This window comes from Etheostoma cragini, chromosome 19 (genome assembly GCF_013103735.1).
Source record: "Etheostoma cragini isolate CJK2018 chromosome 19, CSU_Ecrag_1.0, whole genome shotgun sequence".
Taxonomy (NCBI): domain Eukaryota; kingdom Metazoa; phylum Chordata; class Actinopteri; order Perciformes; family Percidae; genus Etheostoma; species Etheostoma cragini.
In genome coordinates, this window is record NC_048425.1 from 6,354,287 (window position 1) to 6,368,620 (window position 14,334).

The 14,334-nt window shown below is 38.6% G+C and overlaps 1 protein-coding gene and 1 long non-coding RNA gene across 7 annotated transcripts in view; one reads left to right on the plus strand and one right to left on the minus strand.

Moving 5' to 3' along the window:
• Positions 1-8,652, plus strand: part of chd3 (chromodomain helicase DNA binding protein 3) — a 41,333-nt gene extending 32,681 nt beyond the window's left edge. For 2 of the 6 annotated variants that reach the window (XM_034856987.1, XM_034856985.1), the window contains exon 40: positions 31-1,311. In XM_034856987.1, the coding sequence (XP_034712878.1) occupies positions 31-293 (263 nt within the window). In that variant the 3' untranslated portion in view covers positions 294-1,311. Of the gene's footprint in view, positions 1-30; positions 1,312-6,565 lie in introns of those variants that run through there. The other 4 variants (XM_034856989.1, XM_034856990.1, XM_034856986.1 and 1 more) reach the window with 4 other exon arrangements.
• Positions 4,918-6,808, minus strand: LOC117934968. Its single transcript, XR_004654638.1, has 2 exons — positions 6,672-6,808; positions 4,918-5,102 (listed from the first exon to the last, which is right to left on the minus strand). It is a non-coding gene; the product is annotated as an uncharacterized LOC117934968 (long non-coding RNA).
• Positions 8,653-14,334: the final 5,682 nt, after the last annotated feature.

Consider the following 14,334-nt stretch of genomic DNA (forward strand, 5'->3'; position numbering starts at 1 on the left):
CTACAGTCTGCCGCTTGTCTGCCCTCACAGAAGCCGCCGCCGCTGCTGGGGCCACCGGGGGTGCTGCTTGGGGATCCGCCGGAGGGCCAAACGCTGCTTGCCAGAAGACCAAGGAGCATGATGTGGTGCACCGGCAGCGAGTGGTGGACCTTTGGAAGGACGGCAAGTCCGAGGGGGCCATCGGGCAGGAGCTGAGGATGCCCAAGTCCACGGTGCACAGCATTATCGTCAAGTACCGGCTCAGCAACACGGTGGAGAACCTGCCGCGCAACGGGCGACCAAAGAAACCCTGAAGGGAGGAGGAGACTCATAAAGAAGAGAGAGAGGTCCTTTGGGCAAAACATCCAGGAATTACACAAAAATGGGACAGTGAAAGCTGAAAAGGAGAAACAAAAACCTGAATGCATGTGGAGGAAGTCCAAAAAGGACCCAAGGACAGAGCACTTTGACACTGCTGGAATGTGAGGAATATAAAGGGAGAAGTAAAACTCACTGGATGGCTCAAATAAGGACGGGAGGCAAAAAGGAGAGGAAATGAAAAGTAAAAATATGTGGCGGCACTTAAAAGAAAACAAGTAATCAACTGCAGAGAGAGGGCCAAATAAGAAGGGAGAGGTGAAAAGCTGGCTCTGAGTTCAAGCACTAATGATGAGTCGGGGGAGGCAGAGAGACAGTGAAAAAAGAGCAATGACCTGTCTGGAACAAACAAATCCTTCCCAAAGTAAAGAGTAAAGACACTACTGAAAAAATGCCCTAAAATCTGTCTTTGACAGGGAAAGATGTCTGGACTGTAGAAGGATGGAAAAAGATTGTATGTTAATGCAATCACAGGTTTTCAGGAATTCATATATGAATGCAGAAATGGAGAAAAATGCAACAAAGGAGGATTTTTTTTCTTCTTAAAACTCCTCAGACAGATTTCTTTTTCTGTTTCTCCCTCTGCGGAGAAAAAGATTTCCCCCTGGATCAATTCTTCATCCGCCGACTGACTGAACATGCCTGTCCCCTCGCTCTGACCCTGTACTCCCTCATTCCTCCACGGTCTTTCATTCTCTGTCTCTCTTTCTCAGTCCCTTACATACATCTATACACTGTGGACCTCACACACAACCTGAAAACCTGCAAAGAACTTTATTCTGCTAAGCACAGGCAGATGAAATCCAAACTTGGAATAAAAAGGGATGAACTCAGATTATCTTGCAAAAAAAGGAAAGAAAGAAAAAGAGTTTAAAACACTTCTTCCCATGGACTCTTTTGCCCTAGCATTCCAACCAAGCATAGAAAGAAGAACCATAGATATAAAAAAAAAAACGTAGAAGTTGCCTTTGTCCAGCCGTCAGTAGCAACATTGCTCTGACCCAATTGAGATGTGTACTGTATTACGAAGCATATTTACTATTGCACCTTTTTTTTCTCTTGTCACTTAAAGGGGAATATCACTCCACTGAACTCACATTTCCTGTTTTTTTAAGCCTCATCCCAGCAAATCTGTATTTACGAGTAGCTCTTCCCCAAAGCTAAAGACTGTAATCTGTCATTGAAAGAAAAAGGGGAGACTCACTTTGAAGCTCAAGGAGACATTTTCGTTCCTCAAGCTTCTTTTTTTAGTGATAGTGTGATGGATTCCACCCTGGAAAACGTCCCCTGATCCCTGAGAAAATACAACACTCTGGACTGTGTCATCGTTTTTCCAGCTCAGTGTGTATGCAGTAGAGCTGTACATATTTGTGACATCCCAGACTAATGAGCAGGGCAAACACCTCTGCCTTGTTTCTTCAAGGTAGCGAGGTGAACAATCAGTTTCACAATATTTCTAGGACGTTTGAGTATTTTTTAGCTAAAGTTGAGTGGTGTTTCCCTTTAAGATGGAAGGACCTAAAGACCAGAGAAGTGTAGCAGTGGGATGGCCTGCAATGAGAACTGTACTGTATGTATAAAGGTTGAGGAATGCTGTATGGATGTGAAAAGTACATGTGTTTGTGTGCATGGTAGCTCTGCCGTTTTTATCCAAACAAGGTATTGTTTAAAATGTACGATATTCGTTGCAATATGATACCTAACTTTCTTTACTTATTCCAAAACAATACTTTTTTGCATACCTTACTGTCAGGAATATAAGAATGTTTATCACGAAATAAGCTAAACCTTTCAAATGTTTAATTTTAACTAGTGCTGTCAAACGATTAAAATATTTAAGCTTCATTAATTGCATTAATGTCATAGTTAACTTGTAATTAATCGCACATTTATATCTATTCTAAATGTCCCTTGATTTCTTTTAGTCCCATTATTTTTTTTCTCATTTTAATGCTCTTATCAACATGGAAAAGTGGATCGGCTTGCTTTGTGCAAATGTTTTTTTTATTGAAAGAAACATTGGCATACAGCCTACTTTAGTGTTCAATTTCACACATACCATTAACACTTGGAGCAAATAATCTCACACAGTGTAAAACTGTCCATCAATAAAAGGGGTAAAACATACTTTGACGAGGGGGCGGAGAATTCGCATCAGCTGTGTGCTTGGCAATCAAGTGGTATTTCAGACTGGACGTGCTGCGATGGTAGCTTAGTGCACAACAACAAAACACTCAGATCACTTTGGTCTTGTCAATGGAACCATTTGGAAACTTTAAAAAGTAAACTTTCATTCAGAATCTTATTGGCATCCATTTCAGCGTCTCGTGCTCGCCATCCTCTCAAAATGTAACATTACTACTCTTTGGCCGGCTCGCAAGCCCAAACAAGTGTGTGTGACGTGCATGTTGTTTTGTTTCCGGTCTAGCTAGATCCGGTATGGTGTTGTAGTTTTTCTAACGTTGCTAGTTGTTGCAACAGCATGTGTAAAAAAAAAACTACAAAGTTTGCTGGGCCAAAATGCATAAATGGTTTGCGTTAATGCGTTTAACTGACGGCACTCATTTTAACACAAAGCAACCATACAACAAAATACTGTCTAAAAGTATTACAATTATAACGCAAAACTGCAACCCACTGAGAATTATCACCCAACTCTGCAGTTCCTCTCAGCTTTACCCTACATTTTAGCATCTTTCAAATCATTGTTTTGGTTATTGGTTTAAGATAAAAAAGCTCTGACAAAGCCACTGTACGCTACCTTCTCAGTTAGCGACTAGCTGGTGAACATTGTGGAGCATGTTGCAGCAGTAGAGCAAGATAATGCCTTCAGGAGTTGGTGGGGACCAAAACAGAAATTAAAACTAAAATTTGCAATGCCTCTGGGGAGGTGGACAGACATGTCCAAAATGAATGCAAATGTTGCCCCGTGTTTTCTAGAGGTGGAAATAGGTAGCACAGGTTAGCCATATCAACTTTATAATGTTACGATATGTCTATGTTGTACTCAAGTGCTCAAAAAAATCAATGAATACAGGTTTAAATCAGGAAATATCTGATCAAAGAATCTGTAACCAACAATATGAATCTGACCATTTTTCAATAATCCCATTTCACATCATGAGGTGCAATACACAGCCTTAAAAGAACAACACAGAGAAGCATAGACATGCATGCAATACATTTTTTTACAGTCAAATCCTTGATTGATAATTTGACTTCCAAACTCTTGCAACACTAGGATTTACAAAACTCTTTTCAAATCTCAGTTGGACAGACTATTCATTCTAAAATCAAAGTTGAGCTTTTTAAGTTTCTAAACAGCTGACAGGCTCGAGGCAGAAGGTTCTTCCTGATGGAAGCTTTTGGCATAGATACACTCACGCAAAGCTTTTTAGCAAGCAAAAATGCTGCGTTTCCTGCCAAGATGGCAGCGTTCACTTCTATCAGATAGTAGGCAGGACCTACAGGGAGAGACATGGTGGCCAGCAATAATTTTATTGCTTTTCTGAACTTGAACCGTTGAAGTTTTAGGCATAGTAGATGAATAATGGAAATCTTAGATATACAGTATGTTCAGATGTGGGCTGTTGGATTTATCTCTTTTTTTTTTTTTACCCTAACTACAATTATCACTGCCAACCTAATTTGGGACAAGAGAATGTTTATGTGTCTAGTCTGCTGCTACTGTAAAGCTGCAGGCAGCCTGCAGAGAGCGAGGGATCAGTATGGAGAGAGGGATAGAGGAGGAGTTTGGATGGAAAGAGGTGAAGTATTGAAGGGTGAATTTGGCATCGTAGAGGGAATCTGTTGTACATTATCTGTCGTAACCCAAGTGTCTCGTTGAATTCCTTCGCCACTTCTTTACCTTCCATGCCTTTTTTGTAGAGCCCACGTCATGCTGGATTTTTGTAAGGCCGATACCGAGATTGTTATTTTTGATGAACAATTGCGGTCAGCGCTAACCTCGGGGACGACATTGTGTTTCATGTGACTGCTTCACAACAAAAGCCATCCTGTGTATTGCTAGTTGAACGTTTTTAATGTGGAGCAACAGAAGTAGGAAACGTTACAGTTTGGGGGAGCAGTGAACAGTGAGGCTGATATCGATGCAATTAATTTTCAAAACAAGCTTATACGCTGAATCACTTTCTGTAAAACCATCGTGTGTAGGTAGGTAACACTAACAATAAAAACTACTTAATGGTGAGGTAGTTACTGAATATGCTATTACTGAAAAAATATGTTATCAAAAGCAGGCTTTGATTTAATGATAATCTTAGGGTTTACAAAGAGGAATTTTAAAAATTGTCAAAAATAGACAGTTTATTTATAATTAATTTCTATGATTTTTTTTTAATATAGATCCTTTTAAATTAATTTTTTTTAACAATAATGACCGAAACATGTACGAAGCGGGAAATTTCACATTTCAAAAATGGACTTGTCAGCGCTCTCTGGTGGACAAAGTATGCAATCACATCTTTGCCCTTGCTTTACTGCACTATCTGGCTGGATTATTGGCCGTAGCTACATATCGGTCAGGCTGTATTTTTTTTGGTCCTCTTCTAGAGCACTCTGCCGTTTTTTTTTCCATCTCATCATCTCTCATTTCTCTCTTCACTCTCTGTCTTTGCTCTGCACCCTTAGTTCCTCGTGCTCTTTCACCCAGTCTTTACCCCGATTTGTTTAGCTTCTTATCAGATTTTGTCTGACACACACACACACACACACACACACACACACTGACTCTGTCTCTTTTCTTTCTCTCTATCCCCTTTGTTGGCCTGGCAAAATGCCACGTGTTCAGATAAGTGATCCCCGCTCTGGTACACACAAAGTTCGGCCAATGTACATTACACTCCTTATCGCATTTTTGATCTGCACAGGGGTGGGGAGAGAGGAGCGCTGTTGGTCTATTCTTGGGTTATTCTTGATAGGAGCGCTAAACTTTTATGTTTATGTCCCTATGACTTTATGTGCCTGTGTGTGTATTAATGTGTCTATGACTTTGTGTGTGTGTGTGTGTGTGTGTGTATGTGTGTGTTTACTCATTGTCAGCCTCATTTTCTCCAGGTTCAAAGTTTTGCATTTCTGGGGTTTTATCATTATTGTAAACATGATGCTGTATAAGTAATATTATATATTAATTTACTGTATTATGCAAGTTTGCTCATTAAAACGATTATCAGAGTATTATCAAGCAAGTCTTAATGCTTTACTCTTTCACTAATTTATTATAATACCTTGGTTGCATTATGATCAATAAACAAGACAGAGATGATTGGCAGGTTCCCCCTCAGCACCAGAGAAATTTTTAGAAACGGGCATATTTCCCATAAACTTTGCTTTATGTTGCAATAGAGGATGTTACTTCTTCTTGTTTCCCTTGTCGACTCCACTGCAAAAGATTTTGATTCCATGAAGAGAATGGTTTGGGGTTTGTGCTACAAATTGTTTAACCACCTTTCTTATTATTATTTTGAGTCTGATCTTTTCCCCTATTTTCTTAATATTCAAAGTAAACTTAAAAATTGAGAACATGGAGAACAATAAGCATGTTTAATCTCTCTGTAATTGCCTGATTTACTGTAATTACACTATTGTCTTTAAAAATGCTAAACATACAGCACATGCAGCTCCATTAAAACGTTACACAACATGTAAAACATAAGTCCACTTGCTTGGAATACTTAAACACAAGTGCATCTAAGAAAAATGTACAACTAGTAGGCTAGTAGTAGTAGTAGTAGTAGTAGTAGTACATCCACAAACATCCAGATGTCAAACCTATTGGACATTCACAATCATAAAAAAAGGCTCCCCAGGAATACGTAATCTACTTTATTTAAATACCATTGCAGATCCCTAGATATAAAAAAAAAAGTCCCAGTAATGTCTCGTAAACATACAGAACAGAGTCTATAATGTTCTCTCTGAAGTTTTTTTTATTTTGTTAAGGGACACCTTTGTTTGTAAGTGGTCTTCACCAGCCCAAACCTGGCATGCATGCCCAAAAGATGGTTAATAGCAGTCTTGAAACAATATGTGCGTATTCGCATTTGTGCACTCCTATGTGAGTAAAACTGTGTTTCATAGATAATCTTCTGTTTTCAGTCTGCAGAGAAAACATAAAAAAAAAGACAAGTTACAGGTGGAACTGACTAAACTGACAACTCAGACTGTGCCATCTCTCTCCCCCCTGCAGTGTTGAATGGGCCTCACATGTCTGTAAAGAAGGAGCGGGAAGCAGAGTCGCTTGTCAACCGGCGGGAGCAGCGCAGCGGAGAGGTCATCTGTATCGACGACTAGACCACACACACACACACACACACACATAGAAACCCATCTGCTGCAAAGATATCTTCTCTCCAGAAAGTTTTGGTGGTGACACTGTTCAGAACATTGAACCACAGATCCAGTATTACAACTAATTGACTAACTTATTAGGGTGCACTTATTGACCCGCTTGTGATTGTAGTTGCTTCATTCACACACACACAAACACACGCACACACACGCAGACAAAAGTTTTCTAAAACTTTGCTGACTGATACTCCCTGAAAAACTACAGTCACACACAAGAACAAAAACCTAAACACACTCACGCACATGTGCACTTACTGTCAACAGACACACGCACGCACGCACACACCCCTACAGTATACAGTCCATATTGTCTCTTGTGACCTTCTCTTGTCTGCCTCAAACCATTATACTCCTCATAAGTGGGCCTCTTCACACAGGCCTCCTACTTCTCCTCTTCAGATGCTTCTAACCTCATCTACATACACACTTACAGTTATTAGACACACAACACTTACACACACAACTTTCAACCCACCTCAATCCTAGAAACCTTTAGATCTCTCAATAGACCATGTATCCTTCCCCTTCCTCCTTCTCCTGCCCTCAACAGGAAGCTGCATGTGAAACTAAAATCATTTCTACACGCCGCATCCATCCCCTTAAGCATGCTCTAATCACAATAATGCTGTCTCGTGGAAGGGGGGGGGGGGGGATGGTGTCAAGCTGTGCCTACAGTTTTAATACAGTTTCTAATTCTCTGATTTCTCAGTCCAAGCAGCTCCAAGCACAGCTCCAGGTATTCTTTATTCTTCTTTTTTTTCTTCAATGGTACATGTTAAGATAAAAACACGTGCAGCAAGGTATAATATGATGATTATATTCAGGACTTGTTCGACCACATTAAGTATTTGCCACCATCCCATTTCGCTCCCCTGGTTCTAGTGTATGTTAAGAGCTTTGAGGTATTTTAGGGGTTGGCGACGACGTTATTTTTCAGAAACCTATGAATGTTATAACCTTTTCATCAGCAAGTTAGTGTTAATAAAACCCATCTATCACCTTAAACACTCCCCTTGACACCCCCTCCCTTTATCAATCTTTTGTTTTTCTAAGTTTCTATTTCTTTATACAAAATCCTGTGATATACTTTACTCTTGCGGTTATGAGTATTGTCGTCAATGTTGCCGTTGTTCTCTCTGTTGCTATTCGAGAAAAAGCTTTTACCAAATGAGACATTTTTTGTAACGAGAAATAAGAAAAACGATACAGTATATGTGACACAAATGCACCTCTTTGCCATGATTGTCCTATGTTACAAGAGAACACAAACAAAGAAGTTTAGCTAACTTCAGAGGTCGATATATTACAAGAAAACTCGTTTTTCTTGCTTTTAGATTTGGGGCTTGCAAATGACATAAACATACATAGAAAGATATGCCATATGTAACCCTAAATGCTTCTATGAGCAGAAAGAAAATGTATACTATCTAACCACAGTAAAAATACACAGTTATCTGGAAAATTGAAGGCTGGAAATACATTTTATATACTGCAATCATTGAAAAACGCCTTAAGAAACATAGCTGAACAAATGCAAAATCATCAAACTGAATTAAGAACCTGATGTCAACCTGTAAATCCTAGTCAGTCTGCTTTAAATTGAAACTAAAAAATGATAGCTACTGTTAATTTATCTTGTAAATCCCAGACATTTTACACTGATCTTCCCAAGTAATAGTCCATTTTAGAAGTTATGTTTCATACTAAAGTTTTTGCAACCCCTGAAATTAAATGATAAAAGCACTTAGTTATTTTTCTTTGTCCTCCCTCCAGAGTTTTGTGTCAATTTCTGGGTATCTTGTGTCACTGTGTATGTAGTGGTTCCGATCAAATGAGTGGCAGTGAAACATGTCAATGATGATGCATCTCCTTTTTTGTTTTTTCTTTCTTTTTTTGTTTGTAATAAAATGAATGAAATGATAAAAAGCACTGTGCGGATTTTTTTTGTAATGGCCTATGTGTAGTGATTACCAACAAACAAGAGTGTAAATTGTAAATTCCCCACTGGGAAGCAATAAACAGTATAAATTATTTTTAAATTATTGTTATATTTCACACACATTGTTAATTTTGTCAGTTTTCCCATCCTGAACTTTGTTTAGTGCTAATATGGAAATTGTAGCATGCTAACATGCTAAACTCGTCATTGTCACAATGTTAGCATGTGAACCTCACCATTTAGCTAGCTCTCAGTAAGCCTTTTTTGAAACATAATTGGCTTTATTATGGTTAAATTTCACTCAAATAGTTTTATCCTCACATGTTATCGCTAAGATTGTCATTATTGTATTCCAGCATAGATTAAAAAAAAGAAGTAGCATTTAGTTACGTTAATCACTAATTTCATGCACCACCTGGCCAGCACGCAAAGGGACCCAATGAAACACACCCATGCGAGCAGGTGCATTCTGGGTCTAACGGCTAAATACTAGCAAAATGCTAATTTGCTCTCGGTGGATTCTCCAGCGGTAACTTCAACCTTTTCTGAGGCCTTTGTGCTGCTTTTTCCATGGGACAGAGAGGCAAGGTAGACTGGAGCAGATTAAGGAGGACTTCGCGATTCAAACATGTAAGCTATCAAGCTAACTCATTCTATTTCTATGGCACCGTACAGATTAGGACGTCAACAACCAAAGCGTTGCCGAGCAACGTAGTAGTCTAGCGGTTTGGTTGTCTTAATAGGTGCCTGTGCTGTGTGTGTGTGCGTGCGTGCAGGTTTTCTTTGCTGCTTTAGCTATTTGTTTTTGGGCTGTAGCTTCTGTGGAGTTCGGTTGGTCTGTATTGGTTGCCGTGGTTATGCTTTATTCTGCTGTTAAAGTGTTCGGTTAATTAATTTATTTGGACTAATATTGCATATCGCTTTGTCCACCCGCCGCGGTGTCCAAAGCTCTTTTCTTTGTCAATTTGGTAATTGTCAGCGTTTTGCCCTCTTTCTGGTAGGCTAGAGTCATCTTGTAAACCTATACTAAGAAACATGGTTGTTTACTTATAATTGATAACCAGTTGTATGCACAGGCTGCAATCGTTTACGTTTGCAGCTAAGTCTACTCAGAGAAGGCCTGCTACATTTGAACTGGCCTTTTTTATATTTTTACACAAAGTAACTTTTACTTGAGTAAAATGTCTAACAGTACTTTTGCTTGAGCTAAAACCCGTGAACCACGTACGTTTTCACCGGACTTGATGCAACCGCCAATTTTGGAGAGTTTTTGAATATGTTAAGCGCCTCAAAAAGGGGATTAATTTGCAAAAAAAGAAGAATTCCTTCAGTTTCAAAAGAGCCTTCACGACTATTGGTGCTCGGTCCCTAAATATGCTCTGTCCCCTTTCCTGCATATATTACAACTTAATATGAAAGGTGTAATGGGTCTTAAACTACCTGATTCAGATCCTGAGTGTAAATAAAAGCCTGTAGATCAAAATAGGCTGAAAATGTTAAATTGGTGAATCTCAAAAAACAGTTTGAAGCATGGCTTTAGAGAAAAAGTTGGGTTGTATCTAGATTTGTTTGTGAAATGAAAGTATATAAAACGTAACTTCTTACTGAGGAAACAGTTGTCATCAGAGACTAAAAATTGCAGTCAAGCTGCTCTGATGTCCATGGACGCTGCGTTGGGCGGCTGTGAGAGCATTGCAGTGATTCAGTGTCTCCTCTTCACAGGCCTTAATCACATTTTTTTTAATTCTCCACACACAACAACCAAGAAGAGCAGATGGTTAGGGATTAATGATGACTATAGGTGAAGAGTCACCCTCCTCTATTATTCAGAGCAGACTTCATGCCACACAGTTCACTTTTTACTGTTCTCAGCTTTATGATGATAAGAGTCTGGAGTTTAGGTCAACTCCCGTTAAATGCACAATGACAGGCTCATTATGGATAATTTATTGACTGTCTCCTGTGAATGCTATTTTGTACATTCATTTTGCACTTTTGGTTAAGGCATGGCATTTTTATATGTGGAAAAACTTAGTTTCACTGCTGAATCTAGTTAAATGTCAAAATTAATTTTAACTGATATTGTTGAAAATGTAATGAAACTCATTCACAAAACTCACCCAAATTATGAAATATTCACTCTTCAGATGCTATCAATTGGTACTTTTTAGCGATTTATATGAAGTGTAACATTAACATTATTTATAAATTATTGCAACAAATGGACATTAAACTTGCAGACTTAACAGGTTTAGGGAAACACTCTCATACACTTCTTAGGCTGGGAGTCCAAACCCCCCAAGGGGCCCCAAGATAAATACGAGGCATGATAAGATGAAAAAGTGGATAAAATTGTATTTTTTTTTAATGACTTCCCTCTGTTTTGCTTCTCCCTTGGTAAAAGCTGTATACTTTCAGCTCAGAGCCTCTAGAAATCCTGCAAATCCGACAATCTGTGCGGGGAAAAGTCAATCCCTGTTTGAATGGTTCAGTGTTTTTCAGTATGTCTTGTACATTTGTAACTGATGGCATATTCTATATTAAAAACAACTTTTATTTAATTTTGGCAACATGGTGTCAGCAAAAGACTAAAATATGATCACCTTAAAGTTATTATGGTTAGTGTGTAAGCAAACAGTTGCTATTTACACAGCCAGCTGTTATGGAGCATTCATTTGGATTTATTACCATGTCCACCTAATATGTCGGATATTGTGTCCTTTTAGCTCTGTTTTTGGTCTCCACCAACTCCTGAGAGAAATATCTGGCTCTTTAGCTGTTAGGTGCTCCACTTTGTTCAACAGCTAGTTGCTAATGTTGCTGGTCTTGTTGGTGCTGCTAAGGTAGCGTACAGTTAGTTTATCACAGCTGGAAATAATTCCGGTGAGAGCAGTGAGATTGAACAATGACAGTAACGTTGCTGGCTTTAAATCCAAGACCGCTTAAAGAGGCTAAAACGATCAATAGAGCTGAGGGGAACTGCAGTGATAATTATCCTTGAGTTTGTCATTATAAGCAGAGCAACCACTTTCACATCATGTGTCAAATAATAATGGTCAAATAATACTTTGACCATTTATTAATAAAAAAATATTGACTTGCTTCAAATCAGCTTAATGACTATATCCCATTTATTTTGTTATATTTCAGAACTCAACATTTATAACACACCGACTAATACATTTTCTGCCGACCTTTATTTTTTGGAGACATGCAAGCTGCTTTTCTCAGCTTTTTTTAATGAAATGTGAAGACATATGCAAGACTAATCCACACAAAAAAGAAGTCCATTGATGAGGGAGTTCAGAAAAAAATAGAGAAAACACCCAGGCATTGCACAAATCATCGTCAGTTTACAGAGAACTTCTTCACAAGACTTTTCTGAGGTGTAATAAACTTTGACATTTAGAAAAAAGGAATCTGTGTGTGTGTGTGTGTGTGTGTGTGTGTGTGTGTGTGTGTGTGTGTGTGTGTGTGTGTGTGTTTGTCTTCAGCTATGTGGTTCAGATTCAGGAAGTGAAAATTTAGATGGCTGCTGTGTGTGTGTGTGCAGAGGACACAGGGGATTCAGTGCTGACAAGGAAATATGAGGTGCACAAGGGTGTGTGTGGGGGGGGGGGGGGGGGGGGGGGGGTGGCACGGGTGAGACACAATAGGGAAGAGGAAAACGATGAGGAAATAAAACAGGATATAACATCTACTCATAATCTGACATTTTTTTCATTTGAAAACATGAATGTTTTGTTTAATTTAAAACCAGTCCGTTTGCTGCAGTAAAGTGCTGAGGAGAAACCAATGCGGTCCATCCACAAAAACTACTTATAAACAAGAGTGGGAGTGCTGAACCCACTGCTAGAAATACAGTGTTTGACTTGTTTCAGGGAATATAACAGAAAGCAGCAGCATATGAGAGAATGGAAGGAGTTTCATTTCTAAAAAGAGAATTAAAAAAAGAAGTGACTAACAGCGTGACTGAAAAACGTTTTCAGAACAACAATCTGAAAGTGTGAGGAATATTGAATTTAATTTGGATGTTATGATGTCAGTCTTCCTAAATCATGGTCCGGGTGAACACTCGATTCTGATTGGCTGCAGGGTGTTCATAAAAAAAGACAACCAGTTGAGGAGTTTGGTTGAAACTGACTGTTTACCGTTCTAAATGAACGTACTTTAAAAGAAAGAAATGTCTGTCAATACCGACACTGTGTGGTGCTTCAGTGCTTTGTCCTCTTAACACCACAGGATGACACTAACACACAAGCTGCAAGAAGGAAGATGCGCTATAGCTGGGCAAAATGTCAATATTATATCTATCGTGATATGAGACTAGATATCGTCTTAGATTATGGATCTCCTAATATTGTTATATGCCGTAAGTGTTGTCTTTTTCCGATTTTAAAGACTACATACATACAGTAAAGTGATTTAATTTTCTAATCTTACCAGAATGTTGTAACTGTTCTGTTATTTGCATTTACCCCCTTAGTCCTTATTTCCACATTACTGATGATTATTTATCAAAACTATTGTGTACATATTTTGTGAAAGAACCTATAGTCATCACTACAATATCGTTGCGGTATGGATATCGAGGTATTTGGTCAGCAGCAACGGAGCAATCCCGGAAGTGGAACTTCAAGAATATAGAACTACACATTGCAGATAATTGTTTGTGAAAATTGTTATAGTGTTTTGGCGACAATGACATGGCTGGATAGCTAGCATGTCTTGTTGTTAAACATACTGTCACTTTACATGTACTGATTGCCAACTGTACACAATATTATTGACTTTGAATCTGACAAGCATAGCGTTAGCTTTCTGGCTCGTAGCTAAGCCGAAGGGTTTTATGAGCTGATTGAACAATAAATATCTCCCGTTGCTAAGGGCGGCAAGTTCTATCCAAGGTCCTACCTATTTACTGTAGCTGTAAACAGCATTTGCATTGCATAAGAACCTTATGGGACGGGAATTCATTTTCATTTCATGATTTTTTCATTAGTCAATTCCTCAGGCGTAACCAGAGAAACAGAGTTAATGTACGGGGAAAACTTTAGATTTTGATTATAAAACAAATATAATATAAATTAATGGTTTAAAAGAATAATGCATTTGTCAAGTGACCATGGTATAAGAGGGCCCTTCGAGGTTTCCATTGTCGGATATTGATGAACTACAGCGGAAGCAACAGCGTCACCTAGGGGTGGGAATCTCTTGGCACCTCTCAATTCGATTCAGAGGCCCACGATACGATTCTAAATCGATTATCAGTGCATCTCGATGCAACAATTTTTTTATGTACATTTCCATGCGTGATTTTTAAAAATATACACATAAATCTGAGTTTGTTACAGTTTGCTATCCACTTCCTAGACAAAAAAGCTAGACAAAGCTTAGATTTTGAGATATACAGTATTTGTCACACACAAGTTTTTATGAAATGTCTACTTTTGTCTACTGAGGTTTTAATTTTTTTAAGTTTTTTTAAGTTGTTGTCCATTATCCCATCAACTTCAAGTCCCTGTGTTTTCTGATTTGTACTTGTAATTAAATAAAAAACTAAATAGATTCTTAACTTATCTGAATCGAGCATCAAAACGTTTTAGAGGGCATCGTGATACATGTAATAATCTATTATTTTTCCAACCCTTAGTCTCACCCATTAATAC